This window comes from Oncorhynchus nerka, linkage group LG14 (assembly GCF_034236695.1).
Source record: "Oncorhynchus nerka isolate Pitt River linkage group LG14, Oner_Uvic_2.0, whole genome shotgun sequence".
In the NCBI taxonomy this organism is placed as follows: Eukaryota; Metazoa; Chordata; class Actinopteri; order Salmoniformes; family Salmonidae; genus Oncorhynchus; species Oncorhynchus nerka.
In genome coordinates, this window is record NC_088409.1 from 54123089 (window position 1) to 54145949 (window position 22861).

The 22861-nt window shown below is 43.4% G+C and overlaps 1 protein-coding gene across 2 annotated transcripts in view; it reads right to left on the minus strand.

Annotated features, from left to right (window-relative positions):
- Positions 1–362: 362 nt before the first annotated feature.
- Positions 363–22861, minus strand: part of LOC115141483 (sodium channel regulatory subunit beta-3-like) — a 31194-nt gene continuing 8695 nt past the window's right edge. Inside the window, exons 2-6 of one of the 2 annotated variants that reach the window (XM_029680379.2) lie at positions 18843–18937; positions 13815–13978; positions 13346–13571; positions 4345–4483; positions 363–1751 (exon numbers count right to left, since the gene is read on the minus strand). In XM_029680379.2, the coding sequence (XP_029536239.1) occupies positions 1745–1751; positions 4345–4483; positions 13346–13571; positions 13815–13978; positions 18843–18937 (631 nt within the window). In that variant the 3' untranslated portion in view covers positions 363–1744. Of the gene's footprint in view, positions 1752–1773; positions 2466–4344; positions 4484–13345; positions 13572–13814; positions 13979–18842; positions 18938–22861 lie in introns of those variants that run through there. The other variant, XM_065000179.1, reaches the window with a different exon arrangement.

The following is a 22861-nucleotide window of genomic DNA, read 5'->3' on the forward strand; positions in this document are numbered from 1 at the left end:
TGGCAAGAAGAAAGCCATTTCTTAAAGATATCCATAAAAAGTGTTTTTTAAAGTTTGCCACAAGCCACCTGGGAGACACACCAAACATGTGAAAGAAGGTGCTCTGGTCAGATGAAACCAAAATTGAACTTTTGGCAACAATGCAAAACGTTATGTTTGGCGTAAAAGCAACACAGCTCATCACCTGAACACACCATCCCCACTGTCAAACATGGTGGTGGCAGCATCATGGTTTGGGCCTGCTTTTCTTCAGCAGGGACAGGGAAGATGGTTAAAATTGATGGGAAGATGGATGGAGCCAAATACAGGACCATTCTGGAAGAAAACCTGATGGAGTCTGCAAAAGACCTGAGACTGGGATGGAGATTTGTCTTCCAACAAGACAATGATCCAAAACATAAAGCAAAATCTACAATGGAATGGTTCAAAAATAAACATATCCAGGTGTTAGAATGGCCAAGTCAAAGTCCAGACCTGAATCCAATCGAGAATCTGTGGAAAGAACTGAAAACTGCTGTTCACAAATGCTCTCCATCCAACCTCACTGAGCTCGAGCTGTTTTGCAAGGAGGAATGGGAAAAAATGTCAGTCTCTCGATGTGCAAAACTGATAGAGACATACCCCAAGCGACTTACAGCTGTAATCGCAGCAAAAGGTGGCGCTACAAAGTATTAACTTAAGGGGGCTGAATAATTTTGCACGCCCAATTTTTCAGTTTTTGATTTGTTAAAAAAGTTTGAAATATCCAATAAATGTCGTTCCACTTCATGATTGTGTCCCAATTGTTGTTGATTCTTCACAAAAAAATACAGTTTTATATCTTTATGTTTGAAGCCTGAAATGTGGCAAAAGGTCGCAAAGTTCAAGGGGGCCGAATACTTTCGCAAGACACTGTATTTGGCTATTGGTGCGTACAGTAGTTGTATTATGCAGCATCATTGTTTTGAATGTCTTAAGATGCCATTGAATAAACTTGATCTCATAAAACACTGAGTAAAAAAAGCCATATTGTTGATGTGAGTAAAAGATATAGGAATCTCTGGTACCAATTACTGTGACTTTGTACTGTGACTATTTTTTTCTTCTTCTTCTTCTTTTGTAAAATAGCCTAGTCACTCTCTAAGATCAAAATGCACAACATCTGCTCAAGCCAGGTTCTCTCGGTGGAAGAGAATTGAACTTAAAGAGGAGCCTCTGACCTAGAAGGCCAAATGGAGCCTTGGAGTCACACTAAGAAACAGCGAGAGGACTCTGTGTTCATATCATATCATAAACCACAGTCATACTGTGCATGATACTGTGCATTTTACCAAACAACTTGAGTGAAGTAAACTTGAAAAGCTATGCCATCCAATTTCTGTAAAAAGATAACGACGAGACACCGGCCGCATAAGAGCAAAACCTTGACCCATAATCTCGTCGTTTTCTATCAGTAGAGTAAAAATTTACTGAAAATAATGTACCAGAAGCTTTTATGTGCATCCAATGATGTGCAGTGTACCATTTGAACAACATTTCACACATTTAAAGTACAAGTAATTTGCTTTGAAGCCATTGGTTGATCCTCTGCAGCAGTAGGTTCAATTTTGTTTCTGTGGGTGACATTCAAGACCAAGACAAAGGGGACTCCACTTGGCAGGTTTCCTGGTTGCTGAGAGGCGTTGCAACATCTTCACTGAATGTTCCCTTCAAAGAGTTCAGTCTGTATCGTCAGGTGACTATGAACTGCTTCATACACCATTGGTCAGTACCTGAAATAGAGGATAGACTAAATTGCTTGATGTGTTGAAATATTCAGATTAGGTACAACAGCAACAGATATTCTAATACAGATTCAGAAATGTAAAACAGTAACTTGCGAGAAACTTTCTTCCACTTAAAAAAACAGAAAGTACCACTCTCAGAAAGTACCACTGTGCCTCACACAGCCCCTTAGCAATACTAAGAATACATGTCTCCGTCCACTGTTCTGAGAACACAGCAGGGGGCATGTTCAAAGTGTTCACAGGCCTCATTTCTTTCGCTGTTGTAATCGGGCCACTCTCCCTTTGAAAACGACACTTACATCAAGTACCAAAGAATCTCACGTGGAGAGTGGATTTCTTATATAACTATTGTATTCACCTCTCATTATTTTCACTATTAGGTCGACTTTTAACATTAGTACTAGTGCTATGAGTGAGAAAGAGCTGATGGTAAATGGGGATAAAGCACAGAGATGAGTGTCTGAGGAAGGGAATGTTCTTACTATGGTGTGAGTGAGCAATGTCTTACGGAAGAAAATGGGGGATGCGGTTGCAGCAGAAAGAGACTCGTGAGTTGAAGTGGAGAGTGATTTTCTGATCGAGATCAGATTGAGAGGCACATTCAAAATACCGTACTGGTGTTGAGACAATCACTTTTATTCTGTAACTGGAACACCCAGGTTCTCTTTATTTTCTGAGGGAATGGCTAGGTAGTTTGTCCTGTAGATGGGTACAAAAGAGAGGCAAATCTAAGATCCTGTGGTGCATCCATGGAGCACCATACTGTGAACATTTCATTGGGCCTTTCTTATTGAACTCTGTCAACGGAAAACAATTGAGACAATTGCAAAACAATTTAGACAATTGGGGTAACTTACCATTGGGAATGTTACAGTTTATTCATTCATGACAACAACAATACTGAACATACTGAACATAAGCCTGGACACTGACTAAGAAACATGACATCGATTTCTTTCAACTTTGCTAATAGGATTCCCACAACCCATGAGTTAGCCTATTTCCTAGCCATTATTCTACAAGAAAAAAGTATTCAAGTAAGAGGAGCAGGTCAAATGAAAGTGGGGAAATGGTAGGAAATCAGTAAATCACACTTGCAACTGGTGGGGGATCATCCTGTCTCCTAGCCAACAGTCCATGATTGATATGATTTAGGATCAGTAATGCATGCTACAGATCCTTTTAAATGGATGCATTATCCTGTACTGTTGAACCGCCAGTCAGATACACTATATTATGGCTGGCTGCCATCAGTGCGCCTCTAATGTTTATCTGCACAAACACCTCAGTGCCCATCTGCCTCCCAAATGGCACCCTATTCCCTATACAGTGCATTCTTTTTTTTAACCAGCGCCCCAAGTCCTGTCGGCACTAGACCGGACGGAGGTCACGCCTTGCAACACACCACTGGTGGTTAAAACATACTGTGGTATTCTTGGGCATAGGGTCATTAGGCATTGGCTCTAGACTGAGTGCAAAGAGTTGTCTATTTAAAAAGCATTTTCGGAACAACTGACACAAGCCATGTAAATGTAGCAGTGTACACTCTCTTCATTTGTTCAGAAGTGCATTATTTGAACCCATTTTCTCAATCGATGCCATCAGACATTCTCTCAATTTCCCAAGTAAGTTCTGTGTACATCTATCCTGCACTACTGGTACTTCCAGTGTAAGGTACAGGAAAAGTGTCATTGGAATCAAACATTCACGGTATATTACCCAATATCTTTATAGTAAGGTTTAAATTTGATGGCCCACAATCCACTGTACCGACTTCCATCTACCGCCCAGCACCATCACCAATCATTGGGAGCTGACAGCACCAAAATATATTGAAGCCTTGGCCACAGAACAAGTCAATTTCAGATCCGGCTGCAAATCCACAGAGCACTAAATTGGTTGTTTGAAAATGGCAGAACAGGAGTCAGCAGAGCGCTCCAAACTATCCAGGGACCTCAGCAGAAAGACGACTTACTGAAAAAGCTGACCGACTACTATTGACCGACAGCATGAGCCCTCAGACAATTACACCTCCATTACACTCTTTCACAGAACGCACAACCTATACATTGGATACTGCATGGCCTAACAGTAAATGTAAACTATTCACTACCCCCAATTTATTGAAGGAGTCGTAAAATCAGCAAGGGGAATTTTACACAACATTGTCAGTAATGCTTACTGTTGGTAAAGCCTAAACTCCGCATATAGTATGAGACACTTAGCATCGTATCCATGTTGTATGTGCTGAAGCCAACTCTAGTTGTCTATCATTGTCCTACAGCCTACATCTAGATACGTGGTGCAAAGCAACGATATAAACTAGAGTTGGCCTTGGTACATTCAGTATGGAGACGAGGCCATGATATGAGGCTACGAGACACGAGGCTACAAGATACGAGACTACGAGTTACAACACTACGAGATACAAGACACGACCGCGAGATATGAGCGTATGAGATCTAATGCTAAGAGATACAAGCCTACAAGATTCAAAGCTACGAGATACAAAGCTACGAGATACAAGACAAGCCTATGAGATAAAAAGCCATGAGACACATGGCTAAGAGCTACTCACGCGGTGTCCTGGGCCTGCTCCTCTGACTTGGAGATCTTCCTGTAGCAGTATACCATCTCCACCAGGAGCCAGCAGGTAAGGAAGACCAGCAGGACATACATCATGATCTCTGAGTACAGGGCAGTGGTGTCCTCACTGGCTGCCAGACAGACACACACAACCCATAGAGATGGATATAGGGCACACTTGCTACAAAGTCGGTTTCAGCATTGGCAGCGCCATCAAAGGCTTTCACCATTTTAAAGTAGGCAATTGGGTGGGACTACCTATGGGTCAAGGAAGGATAACAGAATTTCATCCAAGTCAGCAGAAGGGATCAGCAAATACTTCTGAGCAAAGATTCAAGCTCAACAGGTGGCAGTTAAATTATTAACTTTAGCTTAATGCCTGTTCAGGCTATACACACTCGAACACAGTAGGTGTAGGTATACACCTTTTTAGTTTGATTACAAACCGCCAATAAACTCATAGAATTAGAAGAAGAAGACATTGACTACTTTGAAATTGATATAGCCCTCAATGGTTCTGCCCATGCTGTCACAGAAGTGATGAATGGCAAAGATAGGTATGCCCTCTTTCCATCTCTATGACACAACCCACACCACATCTGTTTGGATGGACCACTGCAAGACAACAGAAATAGACAATGTATTTAAACTGCATTTATTTGATAGGGACTTACTGTAAATCTTGCACAGACTGTTCTACAATTATGTGATTTCTGAATAAAGCAAAGAGCTGTAAAGATAACTATGTGTTAGTTAGATAACTATGTAGGCCTATTTGTTTGTATGGGACTGTGAACAAATTCTCAATATGTTTTGAGACCCAGCATATCAGCCATAATAAATAACTGTCCTGTCGCCACTAGCAATGAAATGGCAATTCTAATTCAAATGGCTTCAGTATGTAGCAATCTATTTCTGATTTATCCATTCACTCATAATACAAAAATATATAAACAGTCCAATATGTGGGCATTACAGCTAGTTCTGTTAGCCAGGTGAAGTCAATCTCATAGGAGGCAGACTTCTTCAGGGATCGGTGTCACTTCCACGATACGGTTGAGCAAATGTTGGCTAATGCGATTAGTTTGAGGTTGTAAGTAACAAGAACATTTCCCAGGACATAGACATATCTGATATTGGCAGAAAGCTTACAGTCATGTTAATCTAACTGTACTGTACAATTTACAGTAGCTATTACAGTGAAATAATACCATGCTATTGTTTGAGGAGAGTGCATAATTTTGAACATGAAAAGTTATTAATAAACAAATTACGCACATTTGGGCAGTCTTGATACAAAAGTTTGAACAGAAATGCAATGGTTCATTGGATCAGTCTAAAACTTTGCACAAACAGTGCAGCCATCTAGTGGCCAAAATATAAATTACAACTGGGCTGGAATAATACATGATGGCCTTTCTCTTGCATTTCAAAGATGGTACAAAAACAATACAAAAGAACAGTTGATTTTTTCTTTGTATTATCTTTTACCAGTTATATTGTGTTATATTCTCATACATTCCACATTTCCACAAACTTCAAAGTGTTTCTTTCAAATGGTACCAAGAATATGCATATCCTTGCTTCAGGGCCTGAGCTACAGGCAGTTAGATTTGGGTATGTCATTTTAGGCTAAAATTGAAAAAAAAGGGGCTGATCCTTAAGAGGTATGCTTTGTGTGTAGATACACGTTTTATAAAAAATGTTGGTACATATTGAGAAGATACATTTGATGGGATAATGGTCCAATGATAAAGATGGTAAGATCCAATTATTGCTAGTATAATCACATTTGTAAAGTATACAGAATAGTGTTTCACATAACCTTATTGGGAATAACCAAAAAGTCCTCTCATGATGCTTTAGTGATTTCCTCCATGCATAGTACATTCTCTACCACTATAGTCCAGGCAATTTATTACCAGCTGACAGTTAGTGTAGCTCTATGCTAAACACATTAGATATTGTAGCACATATTGATAGGTCAAATTCCCTCAGTTAAACAATTGTCATACTGTAAACCCAACAGTATTATTCAACAATCATGCCATTTCTTCTTCTCTTTTTCTTACATAGTATTCAGACCCATTTACTTATTCCATATTTTGTTACGTTACAGCCTTATTCTAAAATGGATTACATTCAAAAATGATTCTACACACAATATCCCATAATTACAAAGAAAAAACTGTTAACATTTTTTTTTAATTGCAATTGCATAAAAAAATAACTGAATTACCTTATATATTTAAATATTCAGACCCTTTGCTATGAGGCCAAACTGAGCAATGGTGGGAGAAGGGCCTTGGTCAGGGTTTCTGACCAAGAACCAGATGGTCACTCTGACAGAGCTTTAGAGTTTCTCTGTGGAGATGGAAGAACCTTACCAGCAGGACAACCATCTCTGCAGCACTCCACCAATCAGGTCTTTATGGTAGAGTGGCCAGACTGAACCCACTTCTCAGTAAAAGGCACACGACAGTCCTAAAGACTGTTAGACCATGAGAAAGAAGATTCTCTGGTCTGATGAAACTTTGGCCTCTTTGTGTTCCAAGATGGCATATCAGTCGGACGTGTGTTTTGTCTTGTCCCGTCCCGTGTAAATATAGTTTTTTTCCTTGTTTATTCGTATATATTTCTTATATATTTTAATCTCACTTTCCATCTACGGACTGAATATACTCTCCTGCAACCCGCCTCACCCGGATCTGCTATTTTTATACTTTAGAACCGGCACCCCCATCAGAGGTTGGCCAGCTAACTAGCTTCTAGCTAGTAGTCAATTAGCCACTGCTAGCGTTCTTCACTGTTAACTCGGATACAAGCAAGCTTTAGCTCGGTCAATACCTGCCAGTCTGTACAGCGCGATATCAACTCAGAGTATATCGGACTGCTTTTTCTCTACCACATCTCCGAATTCCTACCACAAGCTCTGAACCTTTACACCGGATCATCGCAGCTAGCTAGCTGCAATCCGAGTGGCTATTCCTGGCTAACGTCTCTGTCCCGAAGCAAGCACCAGTTAGCCTTGAGCTAGCCTCGAGCTAGGCCCATCTCCCGGCTAGCCGAAGAGGTCCACCAGCCAATTCTTGGGCTACAATACATATTTTGCCAATTGGCCTGGACCCTTTACTGCCAACACGGAGCACCGCCGATCCATCATGACTGGCCTGCCGACGTAATCATCCGAGGTGGTTTCAACAGGCCCCTCCGTTACGACGTTGCTGGAGGCCCATCTGCTAGCCCCGGCCCGCTAGCTGTCTGAATCACTGTGTCCCCAGTTCATCTAGCATAGTAGCGACTACTGATCGGCTCCCTGGCTCATCTATTGATACTCACTGGACCCTATGATCACTCGGCTACACATGCCTCTCCCTAATGGCAATATGCCTTGTCTATTGCTGTTTTGGTTAGTGATTGTCTTATTTCACCATAGAGCCCCCAGCCCTGCCAAATATGCCTTAGATAGCCCTTTTTGTTCCACCCCCCACACATAAGGGGACCTCACCTTGCTTAACTGGTGCCTCTAGAGACAAAACCTCTCTCATCGTCACTCTATGCCTATGTTTACCTCCACTGTACTCACATCCTACCACATGCTTGTCTGTACATTATGCCTTGAATCTATTCTTCCATGCCCAGAAATCTGCTCCTTTTAATCTACATTTACATTTACATTTAAGTCATTTAGCAGACGCTCTTATCCAGAGCGACTTACAAATTGGTGCTTTCACCTTATGACATCCAGTGGAACAGCCACTTTACAATAGTGCATCTAGGTCTTTTAAGGGGGGGGGGGGAGAAGGATTACTTTATCCTATCCTAGGTATTCCTTAAAGAGGTGGGGTTTCAGGTGTCTCCGGAAGGTGGTGATTGACTCCGCTGTCCTGGCGTCGTGAGGGAGTTTGTTCCACCATTGGGGGGCCAGAGCAGCGAACAGTTTTGACTGGGCTGAGCGGGAACTGTACTTCCTCAGTGGTAGGGAGGCGAGCAGGCCAGAGGTGGATGAACGCAGTGCCCTTGTTTGGGTGTAGGGCCTGATCAGAGCCTGGAGGTACTGAGGTGCCGTTCCCCTCACAGCTCCGTAGGCAAGCACCATGGTCTTGTAGCGGATGCGAGCTTCAACTGGAAGCCAGTGGAGGGAGCGGAGGAGCGGGGTGACGTGAGAGAACTTGGGAAGGTTGAACACCAGACGGGCTGCGGCGTTCTGGATGAGTTGTAGGGGTTTAATGGCACAGGCAGGGAGCCCAGCCAACAGCGAGTTGCAGTAGTCCAGACGGGAGATGACAAGTGCCTGGATTAGGACCTGCGCCGCTTCCTGTGTGAGGCAGGGTCGTACTCTGCGGATGTTGTAGAGCATGAACCTACAGGAACGGGCCACCGCCTTGATGTTAGTTGAGAATCTCTGTTCCGAACGCACTAGACGACCAGTCCTTATAGCCTTTAGCCGTACTCTTATCCTACTCCTCCTCGGTTCCTCTAGGGGTTAACCTAGGCCCTGCAGTGCCCAACACCTCTCCCATTCCCCAGGCGCTCTCATTTGTTGACTTCTGTAACCGTAAAAGTATTGGTTTCATGCATGTTAACATTAGAAGCCTCCTCCCTAAGTTTGTTTTATTCACTGCTTTAGCACACGCCGCCAACCCGAATGTCCTAGCCGTGTCTGAATCCTGGCTTAGGAAGGCCACCAAAAATCCAGAAATGTCCATCTCCAACTACAACATTTTCCGACAAGATAGAACTGCCAAAGGGGGCAGAGTTGTCAATCTACTGCAGAGATAGCCTGCAGAGTTCTATTACACTATCCAGGTCTGTGCACAAACAACTTTAAAAAAAACACCTTTCCAGAAACAAGTCACTCACCGCTGACGCTTGTTATAGACCCCCCTCAGCCCCCAGCTGTGCCCTGGACACCATATGTGAATTGATTGCCCCCCATCTATCTTCAGAGTTCGTACTGTTAGGTGACCTAAACTGTGATATGCTTAACACCCCGGCCATCCTACAATCTAAGATAGATGCCCTCAATCTCACACAAATTATCAAGGAACCTACCAGGTACAACCCTAAATCCGTAACCATGGGCACCCTCAGATATCATCCTAACCAACCTGCCCTCAAAATACACCTCTGCTGTCTTCAACCAGAATCTCAGCGATCACTGCCTCATTGCCTGAGTCCATAATGGGTCCGTGGTCCGTAATGGGACCACCCCAATCACTGTCAAACGCTCCCTAAAACACTTCAGTGAGCAGGCCTTTCTAATCAACCTGGCCCGGGTATCCTGGAAGGATATTGACCTTATCCCGTCAGTAGAGGATGTCTGGTTGCTCTTTAAAAGTGCTTTCCTCACCATCTTATATAAGCATGCCCCATTGAAAATTTTTTGAACTAATAACAGATATTGCCGTTGGTTGACTCCAGACTTGACTGCCCTTGACCAGCACAAAAACATCCTGTGGCGTTCTGCATTAGCATCGAATAGCCCCTGCGATATGCAACTTTTCAGGGAAGTCAGGAACCAATATACACAGTCAGTTAGGAAAGCTAAGGCTAGCTCTTTCAAACAGAAACTTGCACCCTGTAGCACTAATTCCAAAAAGTTTTGGGACACTTTAAAGTCCATGGAGAATAAGAGCACCACCTCTTTCAGAACATCAGACAGCTGATGTTCTGAAAGAGCTGCAAAATCTGGATCCCTACAAATCAGCTGGCCTAGACAATCTGGACCATCTCTTTCTAAAATTATCCGTTGAAATTGTTGCGACTCCTATTACTAGCCTGTTCAACCTCTCTTTTGAATCGTCTGAGATCCCCAAAGATTGGAAAGCTGTCGCGCAATCCCTCTCTTCAAAGGGGGAGACACTCTAGACCCAAACTGCTTTCGACTCTGTCAATCACCACATTCTTATCGGCAGTCTCAATAGCCTTAGTTTATCAAATGACTGCCTCTCCTGGTTCACCAGCTACTTCTCAGATAGAGTTCAGTGTGTCAAATCGGAGGGCCTGTTGTCCGGACCTCTGGCAGTCTCTATGGGGGCGCCACAGGGTTCAATTCTCGGGCCGACTCTTTTCTCTGTATATATCAATGATGTCGCACTTGCTGCTGGTGAGTCTCTGATCCACCTCTACGCAGACAACACCATTCTGTATACATCTGGTCCTTCTTTGGACACTGTGTTAACAAACCTCCAAAACGAGCTTCAATGCCATACAACACTCCTTCCATTGCCTCCAACTGCTTTTAAATGCTAGTAAAACTAAATGCATGCTCCTCAACCGATTGCTGCCTGCACCCGCCCGCCCAACTAGCATAACTACTCTGGACGGTTCTGACTTAGAATATGTGGACAACTACAAATACCTAGGTGTCTGGTTAGACTGTAAACTCTCCTTCCAGACTCACATTAAGCATCTCCAATCCAAAATTACATCTAGAATCGGCTTCCTACTTCGCAACAAAGCCTCCTTCATTCATGCTGCCAAACATACCCTCGTAAAACTGACTATTCTACCGATCCTTGACTTCAGTGATGTCATTTACAAAATAGCCTCCAACACTCTACTCAGCAAACTGGATGTAGTCTATCCCAGTACCATCCGTTTTGTCACCAAAGCCCCATATACTACCCACCACTGTGACCTGTATGCTCTCGTTGGCTGGCCCTAGCTAAATATTTGCCGGCAAACCCACAGGCTCCAGGTCATCTATAAGTATTTGCTAAGTAAAGCCCTGCCTTATCTCAGCTCACTGGTCACCATAGCAACACCCATCCGTAGCACTCGCTCCAGCAGGTATATTTCACTGGTCATCCCCAAAGCCAACATTTCCTTTGGCCGCCTTTCCTCCCAGTTCTCTGCTGCCAATGACTGGAACGAATTGTAAAAATCACTGAAGCTGGAGACTCATATCTCCCTCTCTAACTTTAAGCACAGGCGGTCAGAGCAGCTTACCGATCACTGTACCTGTACACAGCCAATCTGTAAATAACACACCCAACTACCTCATCCCCATATTGTTGTTAATCTTCTTGTTGTTTTGCACCGCAGTTTCTCTACTTGCACATCATCATCTGCACATCTATCATTTTTGCCTCTATTTCTCCTCTATGGCCAAATTATTGCCTTTACCTCCCTACTCTTCTACATGTGCACACACTGTACATAGACTTTTTATATTGTGTTATTGACTGTACGTTTGTTTATGTGTAACTCTGTGTTGTTGTTTTTGTCGCACTGCTTTGCTTTATCTTGACGAGCTCGCAGTTGTAAATGAGAACTTTTTCTCAACTGGCCTACATGGTTAAATAAAGGTGAAATATATAGATATTTTTTAAATGGCAAGTGTCATGTCTGGAAGAAACCTGGCACCAACCCTGTGGTGAAGCACGTTGGTGGCAGCATAGAGGGAAAGATGAACGGAGCAAAATATAGAGAGATCCTAGATAAAAACCTGCTCCAGAGCGCTCAGGACCACAGACTGGGGCGAAGGTTCATCTTCCAACAGAACAACGACCCTAAGCACACAGCCAAGACAACGCAGGAGTGGCTTCGGGACAAGTCTCCGAATGTCCTTGAGTGGCCCAGCCAGAGCCTGGACTTCAACCTGATCGACCATCTCTGGAGAGACCTGAAAATAGCTGTGCAGCGACATTCCTTATCCAACCTGACAAAGCTTACGAGGATCTGCAGAGAAGAATGGGAGAAACTCCCAAAATACAGGTGTGCCAAGCTGAACGCCAGAACGCCGCAGCCCGTCTGGTGTTCAACCTTCCCAAGTTCTCTCACGTCACCCCGCTCCTCCGCTCTCTCCACTGGCTTCCAGTTGAAGCTCGCATCCGCTACAAGACCATGGTGCTTGCCTACGGAGCTGTGAGGGGAATGGCACCTCAGTACCTCCAGGCTCTGATCAGGCCCTACATCCAAACAAGGGCACTGCGTTCATCCACCTCTGGCCTGCTCGCCTCCCTACCACTGAGGAAGTACAGTTCCCGCGCAGCCCAGTCAAAACTGTTCGCTGCTCTGGCCCCCCAATGGTGGAACAAACTCCCTCACGATGCCAGGACAGCGGAGTCAATCACCACCTTCCGGAGACACCTGAAACCCCACCTCTTTCAGGAATACCTAGGATAGGATAAAGTAATCCTTCTCACCCCCCCCCCCTTAAAAGATTTAGATGCACTATTGTAAAGTGGCTGTTCCACTGGATGTCTTAAGGTGAACGCACCAATTTGTAAGTCGCTCTGGATAAGAGCGTCTGCTAAATGACTTAAATGTAAATGTAATGTAATACCGAACAAGACTCGAGGCTGCTTCAACAAAGTACTAAGTAAAAAGTCTGAATACTTACATATTATATTTCCGTTTTTTTTAGGTTTTACAAATTAGCAAACATTTCTAAAAACCTGTTTTTGCTTTGTCATTATAGGGTATTGTGTGTAGATTGATGGGGGGAGGGCGGACGATTTAATACATTTTAGAATAAAGCTGTAACATAACAATATGTGAGGGGTCTGAATACTTTCCAAAGTCACTGTATGAACCCCCAGCAGTCCACAATAGATAGGCAGATAGAGGTAATGTAAAGTGAATGTGCGAATAATTATATACAAGTATACCTATTAAATAGTATTTATGAGTAAGGTGACAATCCAGCTAGCATCCAGTAAATGGAAACCAAAGTAGATGGTTAGAAAAAAAAACATCCCTTACTATGAGGCCTTCAATTGAGCTTTGATAATAAAAACAGAGCAAAAACACACAATTACTCATACAATACAACTATTAAAAACATTTCATGAAAATTGTAAATAGGATTAAAACATACCGAATAGCACCTAAGACAAAATAATACATTGGCAACAAGAAGAAGGTTTATGAGTAAAGCACATATAAATACGCAAATCACACATTGCAAACCACAGATAGTTTAGCCTCCAGCAGGGAGCTTGAAATGACAGGAAGTACAATTACAGAACAGGAAGTACTCTTACCTTCCTCTCTGACCACCAGGTTGATTATCAGGCTGTTGGTAACCGAGGGAGAGTAGCAGTCAAACTCAAACTGTCGGAAGACCACACACTTGTAGGTGCCCGTGTCGTTCATTGTGACGTTGAGGATACTGATGGATAGTTCCTGCAGGTCTTTACTTCCATTCCACATCAGGCGACCCCTCCAAGGCCCCTCCAGGTCCCTGGGTTTTCCATCAAACAGGTAGATCTGATGGGGCAACGTAGCAAGCACACACACATTAATCGTTGTTAGCTAACTTTGACAGATTTTTCCCTCATAATTCAAAGTATTTGTGGACCATACAGCCTGACCAGGACAAAGTTATAGGCAATCATTCCTGGTCAGGTCACATGGTCAGGAAATAATGCTGGTCCTGTCAGGTGAAATAGTTGTACTGAAAATGTAGACGTTTTTGTTTGTGCAAATGGATGTTAGATGGAGGAGACCTACAGAGATGGGTTCTTCGTCAGGTGGGATGTAGTACCAGTCCACGCGTGTCTCCGCGTTGACCTCCTCCCTCTTCATACATGAGATGCAGGTCAGTTTCATGGGGTTCCCAACAACAGCCTCTGTTTCTGAGGGCACATCCACACATACTGGCCTGCTCACCTGCACTGGAGATAGTAACACACAGAGCATCACACCAGCACCACACGGTAGCATGTACAGTACACATCACCCAGAGATACATACATGTGTGTGTTTGTGCGTGTGTTAGAGAGGCAGGTTTGCGTTTTTCATCATGAATGTTGTTCTGGAGGCAGCTCTGCAGAGTGGTCACTAGTCATACAATCAGATTTTAAACCTAACCTTAGCCACACTGCTAAACCTAATTCCTAACCTTAAATTAATACCGAAAAGCAAAATGTTTTTTATTAATTTTTACAATATAGCCAATTTTGACTTTGAAGCTAGCCTAAGGGGAAATCACTCAGGTCTGCCTAAACATCAACCTGCGTGTGGGAGCTAGCAGGAATAAAAGACAGCAAAAACACAAATGTATTATTCTATTCAACTTCACCCTCTGCCCATCACCCTTTGGTCTGTTGTCAGAGCGTGGTGTTCTATCGGATAAACCTATGACCTAATTTTGCTGCTCTCTTAATGATGTAATGTGAGCCAGGCTTGGATGAGCTTCCTGTTGTGCCAGTCAGACTGGCATAATGAGGTACCATAGACACCACTGTTCCCAAATCACAACTCACTCACCACATAATACACCCTCACATCCCGGACCATCGGAGCTGGTCACGACCGGGAGAGCCATGAGGCGGCACCCAATTGGTACAGCCGTCGACTGGGTTACGGGAGCATTTGGCCGGCCGGGACGTCCATGTCCCATCACTCCTGTGGCAGACTGCGTGCACGCATGCTGACATGGTCGCCAGGTGTACAGTGTTTCCTCCGACACATTGGTGCGGCTGGCTTCCGGGTTAAGCGAGCATTGCGTCAAATAAGCAGTGCGACATCGTATTTTGGTGGGCGCACGGCTCTCGACTTTTGCTTCTATGGAGTCCGTACAGGAGTTGCAGATATGTGACAGGACTGTAACTACCAATTGCATACCATGAAATAGGGGAGAAAATACAATAATAATACAAAAATATATATAGAAATATATGTATACAGTTGAAGTCGGAAGTTTACATACACTTAGGTTGGAGTCATTAAAACTCATTTTTCAACCACTCAACAAATTTCTTGTTAACAAACTATAGTTTTGGCAAGTCAGTTAGGACATCTACTGTGTGCATGACACAAGTAACTTTATCAACGATTGTTTACAGACAGATTATTTCACTTATAATTCATTGTATCACAATTCCAGTGGGTAAGAAGTTGACTGTGCCTTTAAAAATTATGTCATGGCTTTAGAAGGTTCTAATAGGCTAATTGACATAATTTGAGTCAATTGGAGGTGTACCTGTGGATGTATTTCAAGGCCTACCTTCAAACTCAGTGCCTCAGAAAAAAATGGTAGACCTCCAGAAGTCTGGATCGTCCTTGGGAGCAATTTCCAAACGCCTGAAGGTACCATGCTCATCTGTACAAACAATAGTATGCAAGTATAAACATCATGGGACCACGCAGCCGTCATACCACTTAGGAAGGAGACGCGTTCTGTCTCCTAGAGATGAACGTACTTTGGTGCGAAAAGTGCAAATCAATCCCAGAACAACAGCAAAGGACCTTGTGAAGATGCTGGAGGAAACAGGTACAAAAGTATCTATTTCCACAGTAAAACGAGTCCTATATCGACATAAACTGAAAAGCAGCTCAGCAAGAAAGAAGCCACTGCTCCAAAACCGCCATAAAAAAGCCTAACTACGGTTTGCAACTGCACATGGGGACAAAGATCGTACTTTTTGGAGAAATGTCCTCTGGTCTGATGAAACAAAAACAGAACCGTTTGGCCATAATGACCATCCTTATGTTTGGAGGAAAAAGGGGGAGGCTTGCAAGCCGAAGAACACCATCCCAACCATGAAGCACAGGGGTGGCAGCATCATGTTGTGGGGGTGCTTTGCTGCAGGAGGGCCTGGTGCACTTCACAAAATAGATGGCATCATGAGGTAGGAAAATTAAGTGGATATAGTGAAGCAACATCTCAAGACATCAATCAGGAAGATAAACCTTGGTTGCAAATAGGTCTTCCAGGACAACAAAGTCAAGGTATTGGAGTGGCCATCACAAAGCCCTGACCTCAATCATATCGAAAATCTGTGGGCAGAACTGAAAAAGCCTGCGTGAGCAAGGAGGCCTAGAAACATTACTCACTTACACCAGCTCTGTCAGGAAGAATGGGCAAAAATTCACCCAACTTATTGTGGGAAGCTTGTGGAAGGCTACCCAAGACGTTTGACCCAAGTTAAACCATTTTAAAGGCAATGCTACCAAATACTAATTGAGTGTATGTAAATGTCTGACTCACTGGGAATGTGATGACAGAAATAAAAGCTGAAATAAATCATTCTCCCTACTATTATTCTGACATTTCATATTCTTAAACTAAAGGGGTGATCCTAACTATCCTAAAACAGGGAATTTTTACTGGGATTAAATGTCAGGAATTGTGAAAACCTGAGTTTAAATGTATTTGGCTAAGGTGTATGTAAACTTCCGACTTCAACTGTGCATTTCACACTAGACTGGCACATGCAGTGAGTGTAATATCATCAACCCCACATACAAGGCCTGAGTCCCAAACAGGACAACAAAGAATCTATGCTTTTGTTTTTCATTGAAGAGTGAAATATTCCATATTTCGTGCACTACTTTAGACCAGGGCCCAGGTCAAAAGTAGTGCAATATATGGTCAAAAGTAGTGCACTATATGGGGATTAGAGTGCCGTTTGGGAAGCAACCTGTCGCATCCTGCTGACCTTAGTTCCTTTTTTTTAGGTTGGCAGGGGGTGAGTTGGGGTGGGCATTCTATGTTTCGTTCTCGTTATTCCTCGTTGTTATTTTGTTTAGTGTTCAGTTTTGATTAAATTTCCAACATGAACACTTACCACGCTGCGTTTTGGTCTACTACTTCTTCCACCAACTAAAACCATTACACAACCAAACCCAGTCAAACCCAGCCAGGCTGCTATAGTGATTGAGGGGTGAAAATGTGTGGTTTTCTGAATGGAGTCTTTGTGTGATTGATTGACAAAACGCACGGTTAGAATTATGCAACCCATTATTATGTAGTATTTGTATTTATTATGTAGTATTTGTATCTATTATGTAGTATTATTATTGTAGTATTTGTCAACATCGATCACATCACCAGCTCATGAAGGGTCATACAAATCAAATCAAATGCATTTATCACATGCTTCGAATACAACAGTGAAATGCTTACTTACAAGCCCTTAACCAACAATGCTTTAAGAAGTTCAGTAAAAAAAAAAGTTCAGTAAAATAGATAAGTAAAAAATAGAAAATAACAAATAATTAAACAGCAGCAGTAAAATAACGATAGCTAGGCTATATATATATATATTTTTACCTTTATTTAACCAGGCAAGTCAGTTAAGAACAAATTCTTATTTTCAATGACGGCCTAGGAACAGTGGGTTAACTGCCTGTTCAGGGGCAGAACGACAGATTTGTACCTTGTCAGCTCGGGGATTTGAACTTGCAACCTTCCGGTTACTAGTCCAACGCTCTAACCACTAGGCTACCCTGCCGCCCTGGGGGGGTACCGGTACAGAGTCAATGTGTGGGGGCACCAGTTAGTCGAGGTAATTGAAGTAATTTTGTGCATGTAGGTAGAGTTAAAGTGACTATGCATTGATAATAAACAGAGTAACATAGATAATAAACAGAGTAGCAGCAGCGTAAAAAAAAGCGGGGTCTAGGTAGCCTTTTGATTAGCTGTTCTGGAGTCTTATGGTTTGGGGGTAGAATCTGTTAAGAAGCCTTTTGGACCTAGACCTGGCGCTCCAGTACTACTTGGTGTGCAGTAGCAGAGAGAACGGCCCATGACTAGGGTGGCTGGAGTCTTTAACAATTTTTAGGGCATTCCTCTGACACCGCCTGGTATAGAGGTCCTGGATGGCATGAAGCTTGGCCCCGGTGATGTACTGGGCTATACTCTCTGTAGTGCCTTGCGGTCAGAGGCTGAGCGATTTCCATACCAGGCAGTGATGCAACCAGTACGGATGCTCTCGACGGTATAGCTGTATAACCTTTTGAGGATCTGAGGACCCATGTCAAATATTTTCAGTCTCCTGAGGGGGAATAGGCTTTGTCGTGCCCTCTTCACAACTGTCTTAATGTGTTTGGACCATGATAGTTTGATAGTTTCATGCAGCCACATGGAAACCAGGAATGTCACAGTAGTGAAAGTGACACAGAAATGTATTGGGAAAGAGGACCAGGTAGAAACCTGCTCTAAATTATATATGTGTCAGCAGCCTAATGTTATGCAAATGTATTTCTTATTTCTGAATGGCAGCACTGACGGACCTCATTTGAGGCTTTCACTTACTGTTGAAGATGATCTACCGTATGCTCCCTATTTAAGTACCTCTATTAGTTTGTTCATGTTTTTAAATGTTGGAATAGTTGGTGAAATATTTAGAATATTTTATATAAATGTGTTACCAAATTGTATTTTATTTTACTTTAGAGACTGATTACCCAAATAATGTCCTGTTTGTTGGCTTCTACATGTAATGATAATAGGCTTATACCTTCATTTAACTTTATCCAAAAGCCAAGTGAATGTTATTAGAGGTTATCTATGTCACTTGACCGTGTCAAATCATGCCATATTAGCCTTAGTCAGATCTCTCAAAGTGTTCAGTTGAACCCCCCCCCAAAAAAAGTTATGTAAATGTAGATGGAACATAAAGGCCTAAGTGTTGAGATTTGTTTGATCGTGACGTGTCAATTAATGTCAAAAACCGTTGCATCACAAATCTAATTTAGGTGTGATTTTCAACCATTAGAGACAAAACACATAATGTAAGTGCAAACACTTACCTACTAAAACCAACAGTAATAGAGAATGCAATATAACCCTGGTTCGAGATCTCATATTCGGTATTCTCTGGGATAGCTGTCTTGGACACGTTCTCCTGTTCACAATCAAAGAAAGAAAAAACACGTTAAACCCCGAATAATCTCATATTTAATCTACAGTATTTTCATCTACAGTATATCTATGGCGTGTTAGTTTAATGCCCTAGTTTGATTAGGCTATTTGAAGAGCGTGATTTCAGGACAATGGACAACGCACCGCTACCCAAGAGATCGGTCGTCGATAAATATAACACATTCTCTGTAGAGATTTCACAAAGTGTAATAAAAATCTTGCTTTAGGCTATATGATGGTAATTTGACAGTGTCTGAAGAGAACATTAATTTAATATGATCATTGACTGGCCTGTTGCCTAAGATTTATCACTTATCTTTTTGTAAACTTATCCCACATTATTCAAGTATATTTGTGGTGAGAAAAAAAATTATACTCAAACTCACAGTCATTCACTCGATATTCCTCGCAGCTTCACCATGAATAAAACCCAAAAGAGACCTGTAGATTCCACTCTCCGCTGAGGCCACTTTCTATTGCGGGATTTGGGTGAGCGTCTAGAAATCCTCAATCATACAATGACGATGGATTGTAAAAAGTTTTACATGAATAGCGAATAATAAATTGGTTTAATCAAAAAATGATACTCTTTTGTCAGATTCTTCATAAAATGAGGAACAATCCGAAAATGACGTTCTGTTCAGCTGTTCACTGCCTTTGTTTTTCGCAATAAGCGGTCGTCACTTAGGGCTACGATAACGTTTCCATCGATGCGCATGCGTAAAAGTCACAACCTATTTATTTTCACTCCCTATCTTCTTGTTCCCAGGCACATGGACAATACGAAGTACAGTTCCAGTTAAACGTTTGTACACACTTCCTCATTAAAAGGGTTTTTCTTAATTTTTTACTATTTTCTACATTGTAGAATAATAGCGAAGACATCAAACCTATGAAATAATACATAAGTAATCATGTTGTAACCAAAAAAAGTGTTAAACAGATCAATATATATTTGAGATTCTTTAAAGTAGCCACCCTTCTCCTTGATGACAGCTTTGCACATTCTTGGCATTCTCTCAACCAGCTTCACGAGGTAGTTGCCTGGAATGCAATTTCAATTAACAGGTGTGCCTTGTAAAAAGTACATTTGTGGAATTTCTTACCTTCTTAATGCATTTGAGCCAATCAGTTGTGTTGTGACAAGGTAGGGATGGTATACAGAAGATAGCCCTATTTGGTAAAAGGCCAAGTCCATATTATGTCAAGAACAGCTCAAATAAGCAAAAATAAATGACAGTCCAACATTACTTTAAGACATGAAGCTCAATCAATGAGAAAAATGTCAAGAACTTTACAAGTTCCTTCAAGTGCAGTTGCAAAAACCATCAAGGGCTATGATGAAACTGTCTCTCATGAGGACACCCACAGGAAAGGAAGATCCAGAGTTACCTCTGCTGCAGAGGATAAGTTCTTTAGAGTTACCAGCCTAAGAAAATGCAGCCCAAATAAATTTTTCACAGAGTTCAAGTAACAGACACGTCAACATCAATTGTTCAGTGGACACTGCGTGAATTAGGCATTCATGGCCGAAAAGAAACCACTACTAAAGGACACCAATAATAAGAAGATACAAGCTTGGGCCAAGAAACATGAGCAATGGACATTAGACTGGTGGAAATCCCTCCATTGGTCTGATGAGTGCAAATGTGAGATGCAGAGTAGGTGAACGGATGATCTCTGCATGTGTGGTTCCCACCATGAAGCATGGAGGAGATGTGTGGGGGTGCTTTGCTGGTGACACTGTCTGTGATTTAGGCACACTTAACCAGCATGGCTACTACATCATTTTTCAGCAATATGTCATCCCATCTGGTTTGCGCTTAGTGGGACAATCATTTGTTTTTCAACAGGTCAATGACCCAAAACACACCCCCAGGCTGTGTAAGGCTGCATAAGTGATGGGGTGCTGCATCAGATGACCTGGCCTCCACATTCACCAGACATTAACCCAATTGAGATGGTTTGGGATAAGTTGGACCGCAGAGTGAAGGAAAAGCAGGCAAGTGCTCAGCATATGTGGTAACTCCTTCAAAACTGTTGGAAAAGCATTGTAGGTGAAGATGGTTGAGAGAATGCAAAGTGTGTGCAAAGCTGTCATCAAGGCGAAGGGTGGCTACTTTGAAGAATCTAAGATATAAAATATATTTAGATTTGTTTAACACTTTTTTTGGTTACTACATGATTCCATGTGTTATTTCATAGTATTGGTGTCTTCATTATCATTATTATACAATGTAGAAAATAATACAAAATAAAGAAAAACCCTTGAATGAGTAGGTGTGTCCAAACCTTATGTACAGCATGTGTGTGTGTGTGTGTGTGTGTGTGTGTGTGTGTGTGTGTCACGCCCTGCCCTTAGAGGGGCCTTTTTATGTCTCTATTTTGGTTTGGTCAGGGTGTGATTTGGGTGGGCATTCTAAGTTCTGATTTCTATGTTTTGTGTTTCTATGTTTTGGTCGGGTATGGTTCTCAATCAGGGACAGCTGTCTATCGTTGTCTCTGATTGGGAATCATACTTCGGCAGCCTTTTTCTCTTTTGTTATTGTGGGAAGTTGTCTTTGTTAGTGGCACTGTAGCCCTCGTAAACTTCATGGTCATTTTGGTTGTTTCTTGTTTGTGTTGGCAACATTTTATAAATAAATAAATATACGCTCACAACGCTGCGCTTTGGTCCACTTCCTCAAACGATCGTGACAGAACTTCCCACCTTCAAAGGACCAAGCAGCGTGGCCAGGAGGAGCAGGGATCCTGGGCCCGGGAGAAGAAAGAGTGGAGGACATCTTGGACATGGGAGCAGGTTATGGCAGGGGACAAGACCCTGCCATGGAAACAGGCGGAAGTAGCGAGGGAGGAACGACAACGATACCAGGAGTCACGGCAACGAAGCAAGCCCGAGAGGCAGCCACACGAGGAGATTGGCTGAGTCAGGTTGGAGACCTGAGCCAACTCCTCGTGCTTACCGTGGGGACCGTGGTACTAGTCAGGCACTGTGTTATGCGGTGGAGCGTACTGTGTCTCCAGTGCGCGTTCACAAGCCCGTTGCGCTATATCCCAGCTCCTCGGCCGGGCTAGAGTGGGCATCCAGCCAGGACGGATGGTGCCGGCCCAGCACTCCTGGCCTCCAGTGCGTCTCTACGACCCAGGATATCCTGCGCCGGCTCTGCACACTGTGTCTCCGGTGCGTCTCCACAGCCCAGTACTTCCTGTGCCAGCACCCCGCAGTTGCCGTGCTAGGTTGACCATTCAGCCAGGAAGGGTGGTGCCAGCCTTATGCTCCAGACCTCCAGTGCGCCTCCTCGGCCCAGTATATCCGGTGCCTGCTCCACGCACCACGCCTCCAGTGTGTCTCTCCAGCCCGGTGAGTCCTGTGCCTGCTCCACGGACCAGGCCTCCTGTGTGTCTCCCCAGCCTGGTGAGTCCTGTGCCTGCTCCATGGACCAGGCCTTCTGTGTGTCTCCTCAGCCTGGTGTGTCCTGTGCCTGCTGCACGAACGAAGCCTCCAGTGATGATCCATGGCACGAAGCCTCCAGTGATGATCCATGGCATGAAGCCTCCAGTAATGATCCATGGCACGCAGCCTCCAGTGACGATCCATGGCATGCAGCCTCCAGTGATGATCCATGGCATGCAGCCTCTAATGGCGATCCATGGCACGCAGCCTCCAGCGACGATCCATGGTACGGAGCCTCCAGCGACGGTCTCCAGTCCGGAGCCTCCAGTGACGGTCTCCAGTCCGGAGCCTCCAGCGACGGACCCCAATCCAGGGCCGGCATTGAGGGTCCCCAGTTCGGGGCCCGCAGCAAGGGTCCCCAGCGAGGGTCCCCAGTCCGGGGCCCGCAACGAGGGTCCCCAGTCCGGGGTTGGCGACGAGGGTCCCCGCATCAGAGGCGCTACCAAAGTGGGG